At 38.8% G+C, this 18445-nt stretch overlaps 1 protein-coding gene across 5 annotated transcripts in view; it reads right to left on the bottom strand.

Annotated features, from left to right (window-relative positions):
• Window positions 1–18445, bottom strand: part of vps50 (VPS50 EARP/GARPII complex subunit) — a 120107-nt gene that overhangs the window by 56666 nt on the left and 44996 nt on the right. For 2 of the 5 annotated variants that reach the window (XM_065471031.1, XM_065471032.1), the window contains exons 12-13: window positions 15278–15418; window positions 7110–7242 (exon numbers count right to left, since the gene is read on the bottom strand). In XM_065471031.1, the coding sequence (XP_065327103.1) occupies window positions 7110–7242; window positions 15278–15418 (274 nt within the window). Of the gene's footprint in view, window positions 1–4557; window positions 5501–6584; window positions 6846–6865; window positions 6998–7109; window positions 7243–15277; window positions 15419–18445 lie in introns of those variants that run through there. The other 3 variants (XM_065471035.1, XM_065471033.1, XM_065471034.1) reach the window with 3 other exon arrangements.

The following is an 18445-nucleotide window of genomic DNA, read 5'->3' as shown; positions in this document are numbered from 1 at the left end:
GAGCTTAAATCTTGAGTTTTAAATGAACTTGTAAAGCTAAAGAATGAAAATCCTCAAATTTAATGATCTAAAAGGTTTGTCACGTTTATTTTATGCCTAGCAATTAATGTTAGAGCATCAAACCACTAAGAAACTTGTTGTTCTTTCCCCAACTACACATGAGGAAATAATTATTTCATCCCATGCTGCACCATGTCTACAGATTCAATGTCTTCCATCAACCTTTCCACTACTATTGGCAAGATCAAAGAGCTGTCAAAGGACATCAGGGACGAGATTGTACAAGGCTGGAGTGATCCACAAGAACATCAACAAGAAGCTTGGTGAGAAGGTGACAACTGTTGGTGTGGTCACTCAGAAATGCAAGAAACTCGCAGCGCATCGTTCCCGTGCTCATGAATGTACAGACTCACCTTAAGTCTGTCAGTGACCATCTAAATGATTCAGAGAAGGCTTGGGAGAAAGTGCTGTGGTCAGATTAAACCAAAATCGAGCTCTTGGGCATTAACTTGACTCGCTGTGTTTGTAGGAAGAAAAATGCTGAGTATGATCCGAAGAACATATCAGCATAGTCGAGCACGGAGGTGAGAACATTATGCTTTGGGGCTGTTTTTCCCTGCTAAGGGTACAGGATGACCTTCAATGCGTCTTGGACAAGAACACCGACGGTGGCTTGTGGATGGGTCTTCCAGCATCACAATGACCCAAAACATACAGCCAAGGTAACAAAGGAGTGTCTAAAGAAGGCAGTGGTCTGCAAATTCAGCAGTGGATGAGATAATTATTTTCCCCCACTGTAACTGCTTTATATCATAGACATGGTCAAACATTTCCATAGTCATCAGGATGAAAACTCCCCCTCCTGTTACCAAGGATAGATAATGTTCACTTTGGGCACCAGACCTGCAAAATGATTTAATAGACAAGGAGATGCAACTTTTATGCAAAACCATAGATCTAATTTAAATTCCGGTCAGCAAGAATATTTTTGCACCTGCCTATCATGGATGATTATCTTCTCGTCCCACCAACTGATTGCAATCTTCACACTGAGAAATTCCCGGGGGTTTGATCTGATATGAAATGTGTGGCCTTACTCATCTACGTGCCTTGCCTCTTGGAAGTATTTTCATTACTTACCTTAACATCTGCCCATCCCTTCATTTTACCGTCACAGCCCTTACTTTCATTCTACATCCATAACATTACATTTGTAATAATAATAATAATAATAGCTGCTTTAAAACAAACAATCCAGTCTGGGGATTTTTAACAGATACCCATCTCTGGTTTTAATTTCAGTCAATAATTGGGACGCTGTTGTTAAACACAGTTGCATCATTCACTGAAAGACAAAAGAACACATGCCTAGGAGACATGGTGACATGGCAACTTGACATATCGGGGTTCAACTTAATGAGCACACGGATGGCAGCGGATGTGAGGCAGTGTGAGAGGGGGGGAAAAAAATTGGGGAAGACAAGTAGAAGAGAGGTTGTGAAAACTAAGAGCTCTGATAAAATTGAGAGCAGAAACTGTAAGTGACTATTCATGACACAATACTGAGATCCACGGGGTGTGTGCCAAAAAGAGTAAGTACGAAAAGAAGCACACAACCTTCCCCACCATTTTTAACACTGCAGTAATAACTAATAGTTTGTGTGCTGTCATTCCAAATTAGCATCTACTTGCCTACAAAACAGTACAACAATGATTGCTTCAGAAAGAATGACACACACGTAAATCCTGCCAAAAACATAACCTCAGTTCCGATGGCCACTGGGAACAGTTGATTGGGGATATTTTTATTTTTCCTTTAGGTGGTCATTTCACTGGAACGCCACAGGAACAGCAAACGTTCCAGCTTCATATCCACAGCCACTGCAGATTGGTGATTCATCACTGAACATCACTTCCTTTCCATTATTCACAGCCTACAATTGCTGCTCTTTAGCCCTCTGTAGCCTTCTTTTCTTCTGTTTAGTTATACGTGCTGGTTTTCATTTGGCTTCCTTTTTTCTGTCCTGATGCCCTCACTTTGTTTGCATGTTCTGTATTGAATTTCCTTCTTAAAGATTTGGATAAATCTTTCTACTGTTTCATGAAACGACTCTCTTGCTGGTGCCATGACTTGTTTCAATTAGCCATGTGTAGCACCTTGCTCAGGTCTGCAAACACTCATTTAACTACAGCTTTACATTTGTTCAGAAAGCGATTGCATAAGATTTTCCTCCGTTTCAAGTGTTTCAACAATTTTTTCCTCTACTTGATCTGGAAAAATCATTAATTTAAATCACTAAAAATAATGACTCCATAATTTTCCCTGTAAATGTGTATAACTAAAGAATCTCATCTGATTAATTGACAATCAGATATGACTATGTTTACTCAGTAAAAAATAAAATTAAAAGAAGAAAAGAAAAACCAAACAGGTTAAGATGCGCCCCGAAAATCTGATATCAATCTAGCACAGATAAAATCTATGGTTTTGCTTAAAGAGCAAAAGCAAATTATTCTGATAATTTACAAAACAATTTGGAACTGATAACCTTTATATTAAGTTTGATATAATATCCTGCCCCAATTTTTCATATTTCCACCAGTTTTCTGAGTTTCTCATGTTCTGCTGCTGTTGTCACCTTAGTTCACATCAGTGTGGTCTCCTGCTGCTAACCTGGTGAGGGTGGAGGCAAGCCTCCAACACAGACTAATGAAAACCTTAACAATTGTTTCTAGAGAAGAGGAGGAAATAAATAACAGGGAAAGCAGGGAAAGCAACTCTTTGTGAATCCATAGGTGGCAAACAGTGTTTGACCTTTCGAGTCTGCGCAGGTAACAAAGTTCTTAGTGACTCACAGGTCAAACCCCTGCAGAGGCCTCGGCCCCTCTGTTTTTGTTTTGTTTTTTTTAAATATGATGCATATAAAAGCAGCACGTGCACAACCTTTGCATTTTTCCAAAGCGGAAGGTTTTACCATTGTAGCCTGCAAAACACAATCTAAAAGAAGCAGTGGGAGATTATTAGTGTGTCATGGATAAAAATATATATATATTAATTTAATACATTTGAGAAATAACACAAAATGAAAGGGAGAAAAACAGAAAGAATTACTGGCCAAAAATAGCCTGTAACGCCTGGGTAATAAATCCAAATGAATCTTAAAGGATTAAAGATGATTAAAGTGAGACTTTAGTGCAGTCTGGACATAAAAAGTTTGTTGTTGTTTTTAACTAACTAATAAAACTTGGCATCTATTCATAGTATCTAACCTCCCACCAGATATTTTTATTCGAAACATGCAGGTGCTTAAAAAGATTTCCATGGCAATTAGACTTACCACGAACGTCACTAAATTGCAGTGAAAAACACAACTCAGCCAATGTTTGAAAGCAGAAAAAAGCTAATCAGAGCTAAGAACTGATTAATAACAAATAACACACAAATGGAAAGATTAAATATATAATTCCTGGATTTTCGTTTTCTAGGTTATAGGCTGTCCTGCAGTTAAACAGATATGGTGTTATATTATAGATCACTGCCTTGCAACGTTTCACCAATGCAACAATATTACGTATCACAGCAATGCTGTGTCATAATAGCATTGTTATTGTGGATTACTCCATCAGTCCGTTCCCTAATGTGCACCAAAAGAAGTAATCTTAGGACATTTCACACAAGTTGACTCTCCCTAGTTCAGTTTATATACCAAGATGCTATTAAACATTAATGTGGTGTGAAGGCAGCTTCTGTACATTCCACCATGCTCAATTGCTCTCCCACACAAGGAGCCACGACTGTTCCCAGTGGCCATCGGAACTGATCAAACACGACGGGGAGTGTGCTACAGCGGCAAATCCATTTTGTTAGGTAGGGAGATGAAGGTCACCATCGCCACAAAATACTCTTGACAAATGATAAAAGTTTATACAGTAAATTACTACTGTGATGATCCACCCACAACCCCACCCCCGTACCCCACCAGGACAAAGCCAGGGTCAAGGACACCTTTACATGGAGGTGACAGTCAATCAAATAGTGAGATGACAGATGTGCCTCAGGAAAGGGAATATGGTACCCGTCCTTTCCACACTGAGGACGACCACATTTAATGAAGGATCCTGCAAACATAGCATGTCATCAACCATTTAGGACATCCTTTTGTGCCCTCATTCATTCACCTAATGAATGCTATACAATATGGGGGATGAAAATAAATAGGCAGCAGGAAGGCCATGGCTAATATGACTGGTCTGCATTTACATCTTATTTTCGATAACTTCTTCAGATAATTATATTAACAGTAATCAGGTTACAGTAACTGGAAATCCAGTGTACTGTATTACTTTTATTAAACTTTTAAACCACAAATTATGAATTGCCTTGAGAACAGAGCTTCTCAAAGCTGGTGTTTTCACATCTAGCTGTCTTTATATTTTGCTAGATAAAAGAGCAACAGAAGCAGCAATTTGTTGAAACGTTCAAATATACATAGAGATACAGCATGTAAAGTACGGCAAAAACAGACGGTGCAAGTCATTATTTTGTGTGACCACCTTTATTCTACAACACAGCCTGAACTCTCTTAGAAAAGCTTTTTTTATGCAATTTCTTTAAGTAGTCTTCAGGAATAGTTTTCTGGGCTTCTTGAACAACATTCAAAGCTCTTCTTTGGATCCTGGCTGCCTTTTCCCCTTCTTTGTCAAGATGATCCTACTGTGGGACTCATGTAATTGGGTGGACACAGATGAATGTGTTGTAATAGATACTGGACCCCTGGGAAAAATGATTCTAAACTCATCTATGCCTGGAAGTGTCATTTGTCCAAGTGTGCAACACTACATTGCTTCAATAGCATTGAAGTTGGAATCTGGGGCGGCCAATCCATGACTGATAGAGTTCCCTTGGGTGTTTTTCTATCTAGGTATGCTTTTACTACATTGGCAGTATGGTTGATCCCTCACAGATGGTATTACATGGTTGATAAAAAATCAAATCCACAGTGGATCAGATTTCTGTCTTCACAATTCCATCAGCTGACCTCCAATGAAAATACTGACAATGATTTAAATTTGGATTTAACACTCCATAACATTTATGTTCATTCCCGGTCTAATGAAATTTGATACCTTAACCTTTTCTCCATGTTTTCTCAGTAATTAAATGATAGTTACAATTATATTGTTACATGCATTACAAAAGGTCTTCAGTTATCTGAGGACTGGGCAATAGAACAAAAAAAGAAAAAAAGCATCAAAAGTGTCCTCATTGGGATTTTTGTTGGTGTGTAGGACTGTAGCCTATAGTTGTATATTGTTAGTTGGTAATTATGTGACAGTGCATTTCAGGTCTTTTTACAGAATAACGAGAAAGTAATGTAACAGGTATCTTGACGCGTGCTCAGTCATCCAGGTGAGGAAATTCTTGAGTAATGACTCCAACGCTGGCTGTAGATAGTTTTTTGCCTTTTACTTTTTACTGGGATATTCGGCTAATAGCGCTCTGGGAAAAAACACAGTGCAAAAATGCTATTTTATACCTATCAAACTGTTATCTTCAGCATTTTTTATAGATTCAACTAAGGAAGTAGGAAACAATGATATGCTTTTGTGACAGGCTGCTATTAAAGTATATAAAATACAATTTTAATTAGGTTCTTGCTAAGTTGTCTGTTAATCCCTTGAGTTAGGTGCCTTTTTACATTTAATAATTTATAAATACAGTGTTACATGTCTTACCACAAAAAAAATACTTCTACAGCTTCTAAAAAGGCCTGTTTGTATTAGCATGAAGCAGAAGAAACCCAAAGTCACATATGCATCATAGTCCACCAACTCTGCATAAATCTAATCCTTACACCCGGATCACATTAATTGCATAATGCAAATCCAATAATGATTACATAAAATTCATATTCCAGTAATTAAGACAGACTACTGTCCTAGTTTAAGTTTCATAATGCAACATAACTAAAATACGTCAAACTGCTGAGCATTACTGGAAAACTGGTTAATTGTAAAGCTATAATGACACATTTCTTTGCACCACTGAAAAGAAGAGAATGAGACAGAGTAATTAGGAGTGACTGTTCTGCTACTGGCTGAAAAAAAAAGCTAAATGCTATAAAATGTGGATCCTTTTAGAAGCTATACAATAATACAGTGTGCTGCACTAAAGCACTGCCATGCATTTAACATTCTCTTTACAGGGCAAGGTTCAGTCATTCCTTTTTCAAAGGAATAAAGCTGCTAAACCTATTGTAAGTGGAAATCAACAACAAGGAAAGACTGGCACTCCCCTGACAGTGGAAAAAAAAATGGAGCCCATTTTCACCAAGTCCATGAAAACTAAGTTTCTTTTCAAACAGCTTATGGTATAGAGAGCAGGTTTGCTGTTTTACAGACAGAAAAACAGAGAAGGGTGGGTGTGAGGAACCAAACAGCATCTGCCACATTGTAAATGGGACAAATCTTTCTGTGGGACTATATGAGATTATCTTTGCAAGTGTTGGGGATTTATTCAAAACTGAAGGCCACCGAACCAGCATGGCCACCACAGCATCCTGCAGCGACATGCCATCCCATCCGGTCTGCATTTAGTTGGACCCTCGTGTATTTTTCTATAGGACAATGAGCCCAAACACACCTCCAGGATGCGTAAGGGCTATTTGAACAAGAAGTAGAATGATGGGAGTGCTGGGCCAGATGTCCCGGCCTCCACAGTCACCTGACCTAAACCCAGTCGAGATGGTCTGGAATGAGATGGGCCGTCTCTTTTCCCCTCACCCCCAACTTGTCCATGCAAATGGCTGCACCTCTCGGTCCCTGGTTCTGCTGGAGGTTTCTTCCTGTTTAAAGGGAGTTTTTCCTTCCCACTGTTGCCAAGTGCTTGCTCATATGGGGTCTGATTGTTTTCTCTGTATCACTGTAGGGTCTCTACCTTACAGTAGAAAGTGCTTTGAGGCGACTGTTGTTGTGATTTGGCGCTATATAAATAAAACTAAATTTAATTGAATAATAATAATAATAATAATAATAAAAGATGTGTTGCCTAAAAGTATAATTTGAGAAATTGTACTGAGGTGATATGACGGAAGAGGTAAAACCCTTACCTGGAGTGGGTGTGGTCTCCTGTTTGTCATGCTCCTCGTGCCACTGCATAGTACAGTGGTAGCTTAGCATCACCTCCCACAATGCCTTACACAGATCTGTCAGGCAGGGAATGTAGCTGTCCAGGGTAATATGCTGCAGAGAGAGAGCAATAATGAAAAGAAGGTCACAAATAGCCTTTTTAGATGAATTCTTTAAAAAACTTTGTGCTGTATTTCCTTAGCTCTATTGCACCTACTTTTAAAAGTGTGAAATAAAGATATGGGCTACTGAGATGGGCAAAACGGATTACTGGCCGTCTTCTACATTACATCTAATTAAAGTCTGCTTATGCTAATCATCCAAGGACACTGCTGGAAAACACTTTCTGTGTCACAAGAAACACTTTCATGTTATGTAAGTGTTAATTAAAATAAGAAGTGATTAAAACAGGGACGGTACTGAGATGCAATCACAGAAATATACAGAGCAGATTTAGAAATATTTGATGTGCACACTAGGTGAGCGATTAGACTTCAACGTAACCGTGTCACTGACTTCCACATTAATACAGAGACGACTTTTAAAACTTTAACTGCAACAGTGAAGTACATCTATGATGTCTGTGACAAAGCGATCGTTTTAGCAGGCATGCAGGAAAGCAAAGGGATATCAACAATTTGTAGTTGCTGTGATAACAGCACTTCAGTCAAGCTCTAATACATTTTGTCTGATTTGTGTGCATCTGTACAACAAGCCCGGTACTGCAGATATACATAATGTGATGTGGGTGGAAAATTAGTCTGGATCAAGATGAATACATCCACTTTAATATGTCTTTTAGCCCAAGCGCAATATTTTGTTAATATTTTGATCATTCAAATACAATATGAAATCGTTTATTAATCCCATGTCTGGGAAATTCCTTTGTTTCAGGAGCTAAAATGAATATCATAAAATAATAATAATTATTATAATATTGACAGAAGTAGTAGTAGTAGTAATAGTACTAATAGTATTAAAATAAATATTTTTATATATGATAAAATAATAAAGTATTTGGTATTATCCTGCAGATAAACCTCATTCAGACATATATTGTATTATGGAGTGTCACAGCCTTTCCTCTTTGTCCGTATGGCAGTGGAGCAGAGTCAGTCAGTCCAATGCTGCCTGTCTAGTGAGTGGTGTAGAAGATGGACATGATTATCCACGATGTATAACAGCGTGTTCAGTGACCCCAACTCCACCAAAGCCACTCACAGAAACAGCCTCCCTAATGAATCTGTTGGTGTCTCCAGCTCCAGTGCTGCTTCCCCAATTCAATTCAATTTTTATTCAATTTTATTTTATTTTTAGAGCTCCAAATAACAACAACAGTCACCTGAAGATGCTTAATACTGTAAGGTAATGACTCCACAATAATACAAGGAAAACAAACGCATCTTTTTAAAAGCGTTACTTGTACCCAAGCTTATAAACAGGCTATAGAGGGACTTCTTACTGCATCACAAAGCAAGTTGGCAATTTGCAATCCACTAAATTCAACCTGTGCCAATAAAAAAGACAAAACAGATAAATATATCTTTAACTACAAACAGACTAACAGTGCCAATTAGATAGGTGTGCTCATGAACCTATGGCATTTCATGTTCTCCACCAGCACCACCATATCACAGCACCATGTTGCCAAGCAACCAGAGTGAGGGGTGTTCGAGTGCGAGGGTTAAGATCTTTAGCAGGGCTTAATGAGAAGAAGTAACCGCGACTGCACTCACAGAAAGTGTGAGTTTGAGTGGCAGTGATCTTCCCGTCACACCTGCAGTTATAAAAACATTATCTACACCATCACTGGAAGCAGTCATCAACCTCGCTGGACACATCCTTCTCCACGAGTTCAGTGATGAGAGCTGGGAAGCTGCTCAGGATCTATTTTAGGCGTTTGATTTTCTCAAGACAGTTTCCCATCATTATGCACATTTCAAATGCCAAGAAGTATCAGGGAGGGTTTGAAAAGAAAGTGCTGCTAAGTGAATTTTCTCCCCCAATTGTGCGAGTGGGCATAAGCAGGAGCAAGCAGAAAAAAAACAAATGCCTCACATTTTACAAGACAAGAGAATACAAGAGAATGTAGTTTTCCTCGATCGAAATCCCCGGCTCTCTCCCTCAAATGCTAAATAAAAAAATGTACCTGCACATCATTAAACAAGCACCTCACAGAGAAGACTTTCTTCAATTCTGGCTCCCACTTTCACATTGCAGACTTATTGTATGAGTCTGGTTGGGTAAAAGATGTAATATCTAACATTAGTTGAGTACAGCGATAACTGGTATCCAGTCTTTGCACTTAAAAGTTGCAGCATAGGTTAAAATTACAGCTTATATTCTTAATAATCTCTGTGAAGTTGTTTTTTGTACTTGGTGTGTTAGAAACAGATGGGTTTTCCTGGATTGCCGTCTTCTTGTGCACATTTAATTTTCAAAAACAGATCCTGACCTCAATGCGATTTCACGAATGAGGCTTAACTAAATAGGATTCAGCATTTAAAAAAGATAAATTAAAAAAAAAAAACTTTGCAAAACTGTAATGTTAATGCAGCATCACAACTTTGCCAAAAGCAACAATTAAGAGTCCATGCTACGCAGTTGGTGACTTTTCCTGTTGCTTTTCAAACCACAGATATTCAGATACATACACAAATCATCCAGGAGACTAAAGAGAGAAAGATCTAATAAATTGGGCACCCTGGCATGAGGATCCAAAATAAAACAAAACATTCCTCTGAGAGAACTGAGGGAAGTGTAAAAACGCAGCTAAACAGCTTCTGTGACAGGGTAATAAAAACAAACTACATGAGACCAATTTCCATCCTTAAGAGCTGCGATAATAAGATGCACATCGTTCTGCAGTAGATTAGTTTTATTTTGCAATGAGGCAATCTGGAGCAATAGTTAACAAAAAAGCTCTCCCACGATCGTGGCAGTGCTGCTCGCTAAGAATAAGTAACATCTGGGGGGTACAAATTCAGTCCAAGGCCTTACAGAATGGTCAGTAATACAAGAACCCTAAAGGTTGCATTTTTAAAAAAGCAAACTCAAAGATTGTGGGACAGATGTCGAAATGATAATTAAAAAGAACGTTTCAAGACTCCCTATCAGCTTCTGCAGACTGCAAAGCTCATAACATGCAGCTATATTACACTATACCTCTGTTTTAAAGAAAAAATCAGGGACACTATAAAAGGTCTGTGTACAGACACAACAGACATAAAATTTCAAACAACAAATCTAAGGTATTTCAATGACTTATGTTTCTTTCCAATGTGCTCATTTTGAATTTGATACTAGCAACATGCTTCATAAAAGAAGGGAACTATTTTGCATCACGAAAGATGTCACATGCTGTAGTTTTGAAAAAGCAAATATTTCCACAGAGGTGTGCTGAATATGGTTTTACACTGTCTTGAGCAATATTTTAAAAAAGACAAAACCTGGATGGCAACGTGTAAAAATCCTGTGTACTCCAATCAGCATTAATGGTGCTTTCAAAGAGGTGCGAGCTACCCACTCCACAATACCACTGTACATTCTGGCTTTTACACTTCCCATCAATACATCAGATGTTATGATGGTTATCCACAACTTCCAAAAATACATTTTTATTCCCCGTGACAGCTCCCACTTCACCTCGGTGCATCTCTAATGAAGTGGTGACAGACTTTTTTCATGTGGCCTCAGTCTTTACCCCTTGGAAGCCTACTATGAGCAACCTTTGGTCTTCTTTTCTGAACTGAGCGGTTTCTCTCATATTTCAGGCCTGCTTATAGAAATTAATGACTGGATTTGCACCAGAGGTGGATGAGAGTGTTCTCTACCTATGCAGCTACCCTTGGACAAAACCAGAAACTACTGTAATCATTGTGAAATCCCATCTTTATTGATATATGCTGAGGTGTCAAATCTGAGTCGTCATCACATCTCCTCGGGAAAAGAATACATATTTTTTTGTGTGTAATTTGGTTTAACTTGAATTTGTTAAACGGTTCACTGACGATGGGAATCAGAAGTGTTTCTGACCCCATGTTCTAATTTATACTACAGAATCGTGGCCCTTACATTCAGACACTTCTAAGAATTTCTCGAATCTTTCAATATACTGCGTATCATAGATGAGAATTTGCAATTTTACACTCAGAAGATTTATTCCTGAATTGTTTAACTTTAGTATTTGTATTGAGTGGTGAACACTCCCCATGTCTATTTAAAACGACTCACCATCTCTGGAATCCTCTTCTTATACCCAATCGTTTAGGCTAATTACTAAATTAGCCTAAACGACTGTGGATTTTTGTAACAGAGGCCATCTAGGATTGAGAATATCTTTAGAAAAAAACTTTCATGGGTCTCCTAAACAGTTACGGTGTTACCAATAATAAACCCTTTGAATTAAAGCTGAACGTCTCAACTTTAATCACATCTTGACTGATTTTAAATCCACTGTGGTGTGCAGAACGAAAAATTGATGGACCTAACTGTATGCCATTTTGCAAATCATGGCCACTTATTGATTTAAAATAGCATCCCAGCATGTTAGAAATGAGTGTGTGCATGCTGGAAGGAATAAAACAAATATTTGTGTGAGCTCATTCTCATTTGATGCTATTTTTACTCTGACAGGCTGGATAAACATCATTACTATAATCACTATGGTTTACGAGCAAGAAATGTATCATATTTGTTATGAAGTGCCCAGTCCACCCTCATCACTTCTCCTGTATGACGGTCTATGACTTCTGGACTGAACTACCCTATTTGAATCAAGAGATTCATATAGACTAGGGGATTGATGGGAGGTGAGGCTATCCAATACTGATGAGATGTTGATGTAAAATTAATAAGACCCTTTCACAATCAGAACTGACCTTTCTGAGTGCTCCCATTTGCCTTGAATTTTTAAGGCGCATAACTAAACGGTGAGTTCACAGGGGGAGATGTGGCTGTAACATTTCCTCAAATTTTATTTATCAGGGGAGGAGCCCGTAAAGTTTGCATTTCCACACAAAAACAAAATTTCCCATTATTACAGGTCTAGACAAGCACAGAAAGTGGGATTTTAATACGTTTCTTATGAGCATGTCAAAAGTATTTATTCAAAGAGCAGAAAGCACTGCTCATTTGCCTAAAACACATTTTCAGTGTAGTCTGAGCCAGAACAAGTATATTCTTCATATTTGTCAGACAGACCTTGGAAACAAGAACTGAGTGATCAGTATTGCAAAAATCGAACCACCTAGACATATATATATATAAATATATATATGTATATATAGAGAGATGATAGTGACAAACCCTTTAAACATGCAGCATCTCCAAAAGGACAAACTTTCTTTAGATTTTTAGTACCTCTTCAAAAGCACCTCACTGCAGCTTGTGCATGAACCACATAAGCTATAGGCATATATTTCAAATAGGTACTTCAATGAATTGTCCTTTTGACATTTTCAAATGCAGATATAAGTGCACTAAATAAAATAACCTAATATAAGGAGTCAAAACAAAACACTTGATCTTCATATGGTGTCAGTGAAGCAAAGGAACTGCACGTGGGTGCTCACATGCCTCTTCATTTGAGTGTTTCTGAATGAGCTGCCATATCGAACAGAAGACCGCAACGACATCCTCAGAACTCTTCAATGGGTGAATGCAGGTACACCCGCTGAAGTGCACCTACACTCACCCGTAGTGTGCTCGTATTATGAGTGGAACCATTCAGGCGACACAATATGCTGACAGAGACTCCATCAAACGGAAGTAAACAGTAGGATGTGCACCGTTTTCTGTGTATGGTGACTGACAGGTATAATAAATAGCTGCTTGGTCCAGATTAGAAAAAAAGGAGGCAAGGAAGAAGACAGGAAGATATAAAATCAGTTATGCCTTGAAGGAAGAATGATTTTTTCACTGTGTATAAAAAAAAGAATCCTACATACAAGGAGTCGCCTTTCAAATGGCTGAAGGAACACATTCATCCAAAAGAATCTTTGACCTGGAACCCCTTTACAGACAGAGGAAAATAAGCTCCTCTCAGGCCATCTACCAGCAGCGGTAGAAGAACATGCATGAACAGAGAGAAACACACAGGAAAAAGGGGTAGAAGAGATGAAAACAGAAAGCAAGGGCATGTAGCTCAAAGGTAAGAGGTAAAGGACAGGCCATGATATATATAAGCATACAGGAAATACCCTGGGTAAAAGCTGTGCATTCAAACACCAAAGGACCAGGGAGGAATCCACAGCAACAGCAGACGTATAAGGAGAAACTGTATCCTCGGATAAGGCTTGGGATAACCTTTATCTATACCTTCATACGCTGCACCCTCTATGTTGCAGGCCAGGCGTGAGGACATATTTTCTAAGGAGGTCACGTCACCTCCAATACTGACCAAGTACCAAATCTGTCTGTCTCAAGAGAGACGCTCGAGCTATATCAAGGTTGTCAGGACAGTGAGGCACTGTGAATTAGCTGGCAATATGAGCTAAGTGAGTCCTCACAAATGACATTTTAATGTAACAGAGGTGACCTTAACATGTAGCGTAGGAGGGCAGTGGGGATTGTGCCGCATTAATGTGCCAGACAAGCTTTAAAAAAAGCTCTTTACAGACAGCAAAGTTACTTTTTTACAGTGAGCCGAGCAGCATGGAGTATTTATTTTCTCTTTGTTTTTTCACATTTCTGCAGTACTTTACTCAGCAGCTCTCCAAAGCCGCCATTCACCTTTAATGTATCTGCTACATACTGAAATGCCCGTCAAAACACTAATGTGACTCAGGGTGATAACTATATGGTGATAAATAATAACACAAAAGAGCACTCAGAGAGCGCAACTCCCCCAAAAAGGAAATGGCTATACTGAAGCTTTAATGTTTTATAAGGATTTTATGGCATTATTATCATGTGGTAGGGGATTGTACTGAAAACATTAAAAGTGTGTTGTACAGCTCTCTCCATGTCTTTTTATGTGATGGATACCTCGATATGGTTTCTTGAAATTTTCAATTTTGACCTTTGGTACTAATAGTGAAGGTCAAGGTCAAATTAGCAAACCTAGGTGCTCATGTCCCACAAGGCCTCGTATATTGTTGTGAACTTTGAATATGATTGATAAAAAACTGTGAGAAATAATACTAATCAGGTGTTTTTGATTGAAATCGGGGTTTTTCTGAAGCAGCAGCAGATGTGTGATGTCCTGATTGGCACTTTTCTTTAACAAGATAAACCCTGCAACATCAGACCGCAGCAGTAAAACAACACAATAAAAGCTTCTTAATGTGCATTTAAACAGGCAGCACAGCAGCATAAACATTACCAACAATGTCCTGTGCTCTTCTACACACCTGACAGGTCAGCTGTTGCACACAGACTGCAGCTTTATAGAGTGAACTTTTTTTTTGATAAAGTAGTCCTTCTGTGGATGAATCCTGAGCGGAGCATTTCAGCATCTTACGGTGCTATGAGAGATGAAGTTGTGAAGATGTGCTATACTTCTAGTAGTATCTCTCCATTCAGAAAGTTTGGATTTTCTAGCCAAAATATGATGATCACAATAACTAAGAGCATTCCCCGATGTCTGACTGAAGATTACACCCTTGGGTGAGAGTGTAACTCGCTCCCAGCATGTTCATGATGAATTGGCCAAGTTATGGCTTGCTGGGCATGAAATGTGATTTATTTCGATCTGAATGGAAAGAAAAAGACAGACAGAGCGAGAACTGAGGAATGTGGGCCAGTATGGAGACCCCCTCCCCCAAGTAAAAAGCACTGCTGCTGCTGCAGTGCATTGGGTCTGTATTGTGACCAAGATTAATTATCTCACAGTGAAAGGCTACAATACACTATGCTTCTCACTGAAGTAATAACTTCTTTACTTTCAATCATGTTCTCCATGCTCTTCTCTCCTCCTTAATTCAACTTTTACGAAAATCTGACAAATCACTGCAAGAGAATGAGAACGTATTCGAGTAAGTATTTGTGTATCCAGCACAACGCACTGGTTTCATGCTTTATTCAGGATCTCATCATACTGACTAAAAGAAAAAGGCTTTCGCGCTAACCAGCTGAAGCGGACTTAATCCTTTATATAGCAAAAAAGCTGCTCATAACACTGAACAAACAGATAGCACCAGCTCCTTACCGTGCACAGGTCCTTATACTGCATCTTCTGGAACTTGGTATCGGCATTGCCGGCGCACAGCTCCACGTATCCCAGCACAACTTGGAACACTGTGTTGTGGATGGCCTGGGTGAAGTGCATGTGTAACTGGTCCATAGCAGTCTGCAGAGAGAGCCAAACACACTGTTATGAAAACTATTACACCAAGATGTCACTGTCAGTCTGCCAGTGTGGCTCTGTGAAAAGGCAAACAGCAAGGAAATTGCAAATCACACTTCTTGGAACACATATTGTATACTTAATATTTCTAGTTTCACACTATGGCACAGAGGAAAATGAGGATAGCCGCGTACTCTGGGAACTGCAATGTTCCAGTCAAAGTTTTTTTTTTTTTGCTGCTGTAAAAGGTAATTAATGAAGTCATAAGGAAATGGCAGAAAAACACAATGACAGACAGACATGTTTGTGACGCATGTTGCGTTTCGGCAGAGCTAGCAGCCTCCAGCTCCGCTCACTCGTCGCACTATTAATTTCATGTGACACACCTGAAGCCATTTTGTTGAAATCATTTATCATAAGAGCATTATGACTCGGGGGGGGGATAATCCACAATTACCCACTCACACTCGCTTGCTACTTAAACATCGCCTACAGATAACCTGCTGTTATTTACTTTTCGGTGAACTCCCCACTGAGCCTCTTCCATCTCCGCTGTGCTTTTGTTTGAATTCGACTATAGGTAATGACATTTCTTCTATATACAGATCCAGCAAACATGAGGTAGTGTAAGCATTTATCTGGAGGTATATTGGTGCCCACCTGGTGACTGTAAATTCAATACTCCCCTCCCTTAAATAAAAAAAAAGAAACAGACACACACAAAAAAAAAATACTGTTTTTGTCTCCACATACCCCCGTGGGGAATATTCTTCTACCCTCACAATCCTCAACATCAATATTGTCTGCCTGCTGTTTGATCGTGGGCAGGTAGCTCACAGTGAAAAGATCCCAGTGACAAATGTGGGAAGAAAACAACAACAGCAAAGCGAGGGCTTTAAAACAAAATGAGCTAAAGCGGAATTTTCACACAAAGTAGGCTCATTTAACATAGAATAGTGATTAAATATATTGATTTATTACCTTAACTGACAGTTTCATTAAAGATTTTCTTGTAATAGTAATTCCAAAAGATACTCATAACTAAGATTTTACAAAAAAAAAATGCAAAAAAGCACTTATCTTTCAAAAAAGCCCCAAAAAACTATAGTTATGCAGTCGGTTTGTGTCTGCTATAATTTATTCTTTTCTAAAGTCAATTTACATTTACCCCCAATTTACTGTCTTGCAGCTCCTACCCACCGTCTCACTGTGGGACCCTTGAGAAATGAGGACACAACAGTCGCAGGAGACGTGGGAAGAGTGCTGAGCAAAGCCCTAGGTAATGGGTGTTGCAGTGCAATTAGATTTCTTACTAAAAGCTCATGACCACAAAATGTAGCTCCCCCCAAAATCCGTTGTGAAACCCTGCTGGCACAAAAGTCATTTAAACATTTCTTTTCTTCTTTCTCGGGGAGTTTCACTTCATCTGACCCAAAAACACAAGGGGAAAAAAAAGAAAATACTGGCTGTACAATGTCTAGACTGTAGAAGAGGGGAAAAAAAAGGGAAGTAACTATGGCAAACCCCCCTCGTGATAATAAACCTCGTCTCCAGCTAAGTTTAACGTGAGCCTCGGCGATTGTAGCGTTATGTATGGCGGAAAATAAAATTAAAAAAATCAGCATGAGTCCCCTTTAGTAGGCATAAATATCAATAAACTGCATGTCCAGACTCATTATTTTGCAGCTTCTTCTCCCAAACAAGCAGAAGAATTAAACAGATAAATGGGATAAAGCGATCTGTCAGACTATTTAGCTTGAGAGAAACCGGCCCATCACAGCTAGGTAATGACTGCCAAGAGACTATTGTAACGGGGGGGATGCAAATGGTTTGGCACGGTTTGCTACAGTTTGTTAGGCATTTTGTGAGGCTGATTACTACCTTCAGACAGTTAATTTGTGTATCAAAAAGAATCAGTTTAAAAGAGCGCATTTGCCTGCAATGCAGCAAAAGCAAAATTGAGATGAAGATAAAGAAAGTGACTAACTGAGATAAACACAGACACGACAACAACAACAGCAGCTCCTTAGTTTGCTTGTATGTCCTGTAAATCATCCTTAACACAATGACTGTACGGCATCATTCATTCTCAACAAAGCAAGCAACAAAGCAAGTTTCTCAGGTTGTCAGGATATTCAGCAAGTTAGCAGCTACACTCTGCTTTCTAATTTCGTCTTTAACTTTGCAAAACTAACACTGGCGTGTGGACAAGGTGCCATAATGGAATTTTACGAAACCTCTTCACACTAATGCACCAAAATCCAGCAGACTGACTAACATTTTTAAGCTTTACAATAAGATATCGTGTTTGCAGAAGATTCATCTTCTCAGTGTAACTCGATTTCAGGCGGGAACATGGGAGCAAAAGTTGAAAAACAGGCAGGAGTTACTAATAAAAGATATTACCAGTGTCATTCAAGGTTAAAGTCTATTATAGTGTCTCCCTGAGAAACTGCTATAATTTTTTTGTTTTGGTTCTTAACATAAAGACTTTACAGCTTCAAATAAACTAAACATGTCACAGGAAACACTGTTTGTTTTGAATATTGGATCATTTTGGAGAATTATGATGTGGCCATGCTCATTCAGAGAGACTAAAATGTGCTTTATTTCAAGGTGAAAACCCAAAATGTACAAGCTGGTTTAAAAATACACACCTTTAATTAAAAAGGTGTAATAACATTAATAACAAAGAAAAACTTTACCAAAGCAAAACTCCATTCTTATGTTTTTCTTGGCTCTAACCAAACTATTTCTGGATTTTCCTTTTATCTAAAAGGTAAAAAAAAAAAAAAGTTGCAAAGATGAGGGACCAACTTTAGCAGCTAATTGGACAAACTCCCGAAGTAGCAGAGGAGTGCATAAAGGAAAACAACAGCATCAAGGACAGAAACTGAAAGGATGGAGTTATCTTTCAGGTCCACACAAAAAATCCCCATAAGAGCAAAAGACAAAGTCAAACAAAAGAAAAGTTGCAGCAAACAAAGAAAATAAGCAGGTTATTGTCAATCCATGTTGAGCCATTACCGC

Source organism: Pelmatolapia mariae, linkage group LG22 (genome assembly GCF_036321145.2).
Source record: "Pelmatolapia mariae isolate MD_Pm_ZW linkage group LG22, Pm_UMD_F_2, whole genome shotgun sequence".
Lineage (NCBI taxonomy): Eukaryota > Metazoa > Chordata > Actinopteri > Cichliformes > Cichlidae > Pelmatolapia > Pelmatolapia mariae.
This window is presented reverse-complemented; position numbering and strand designations above follow the sequence as displayed.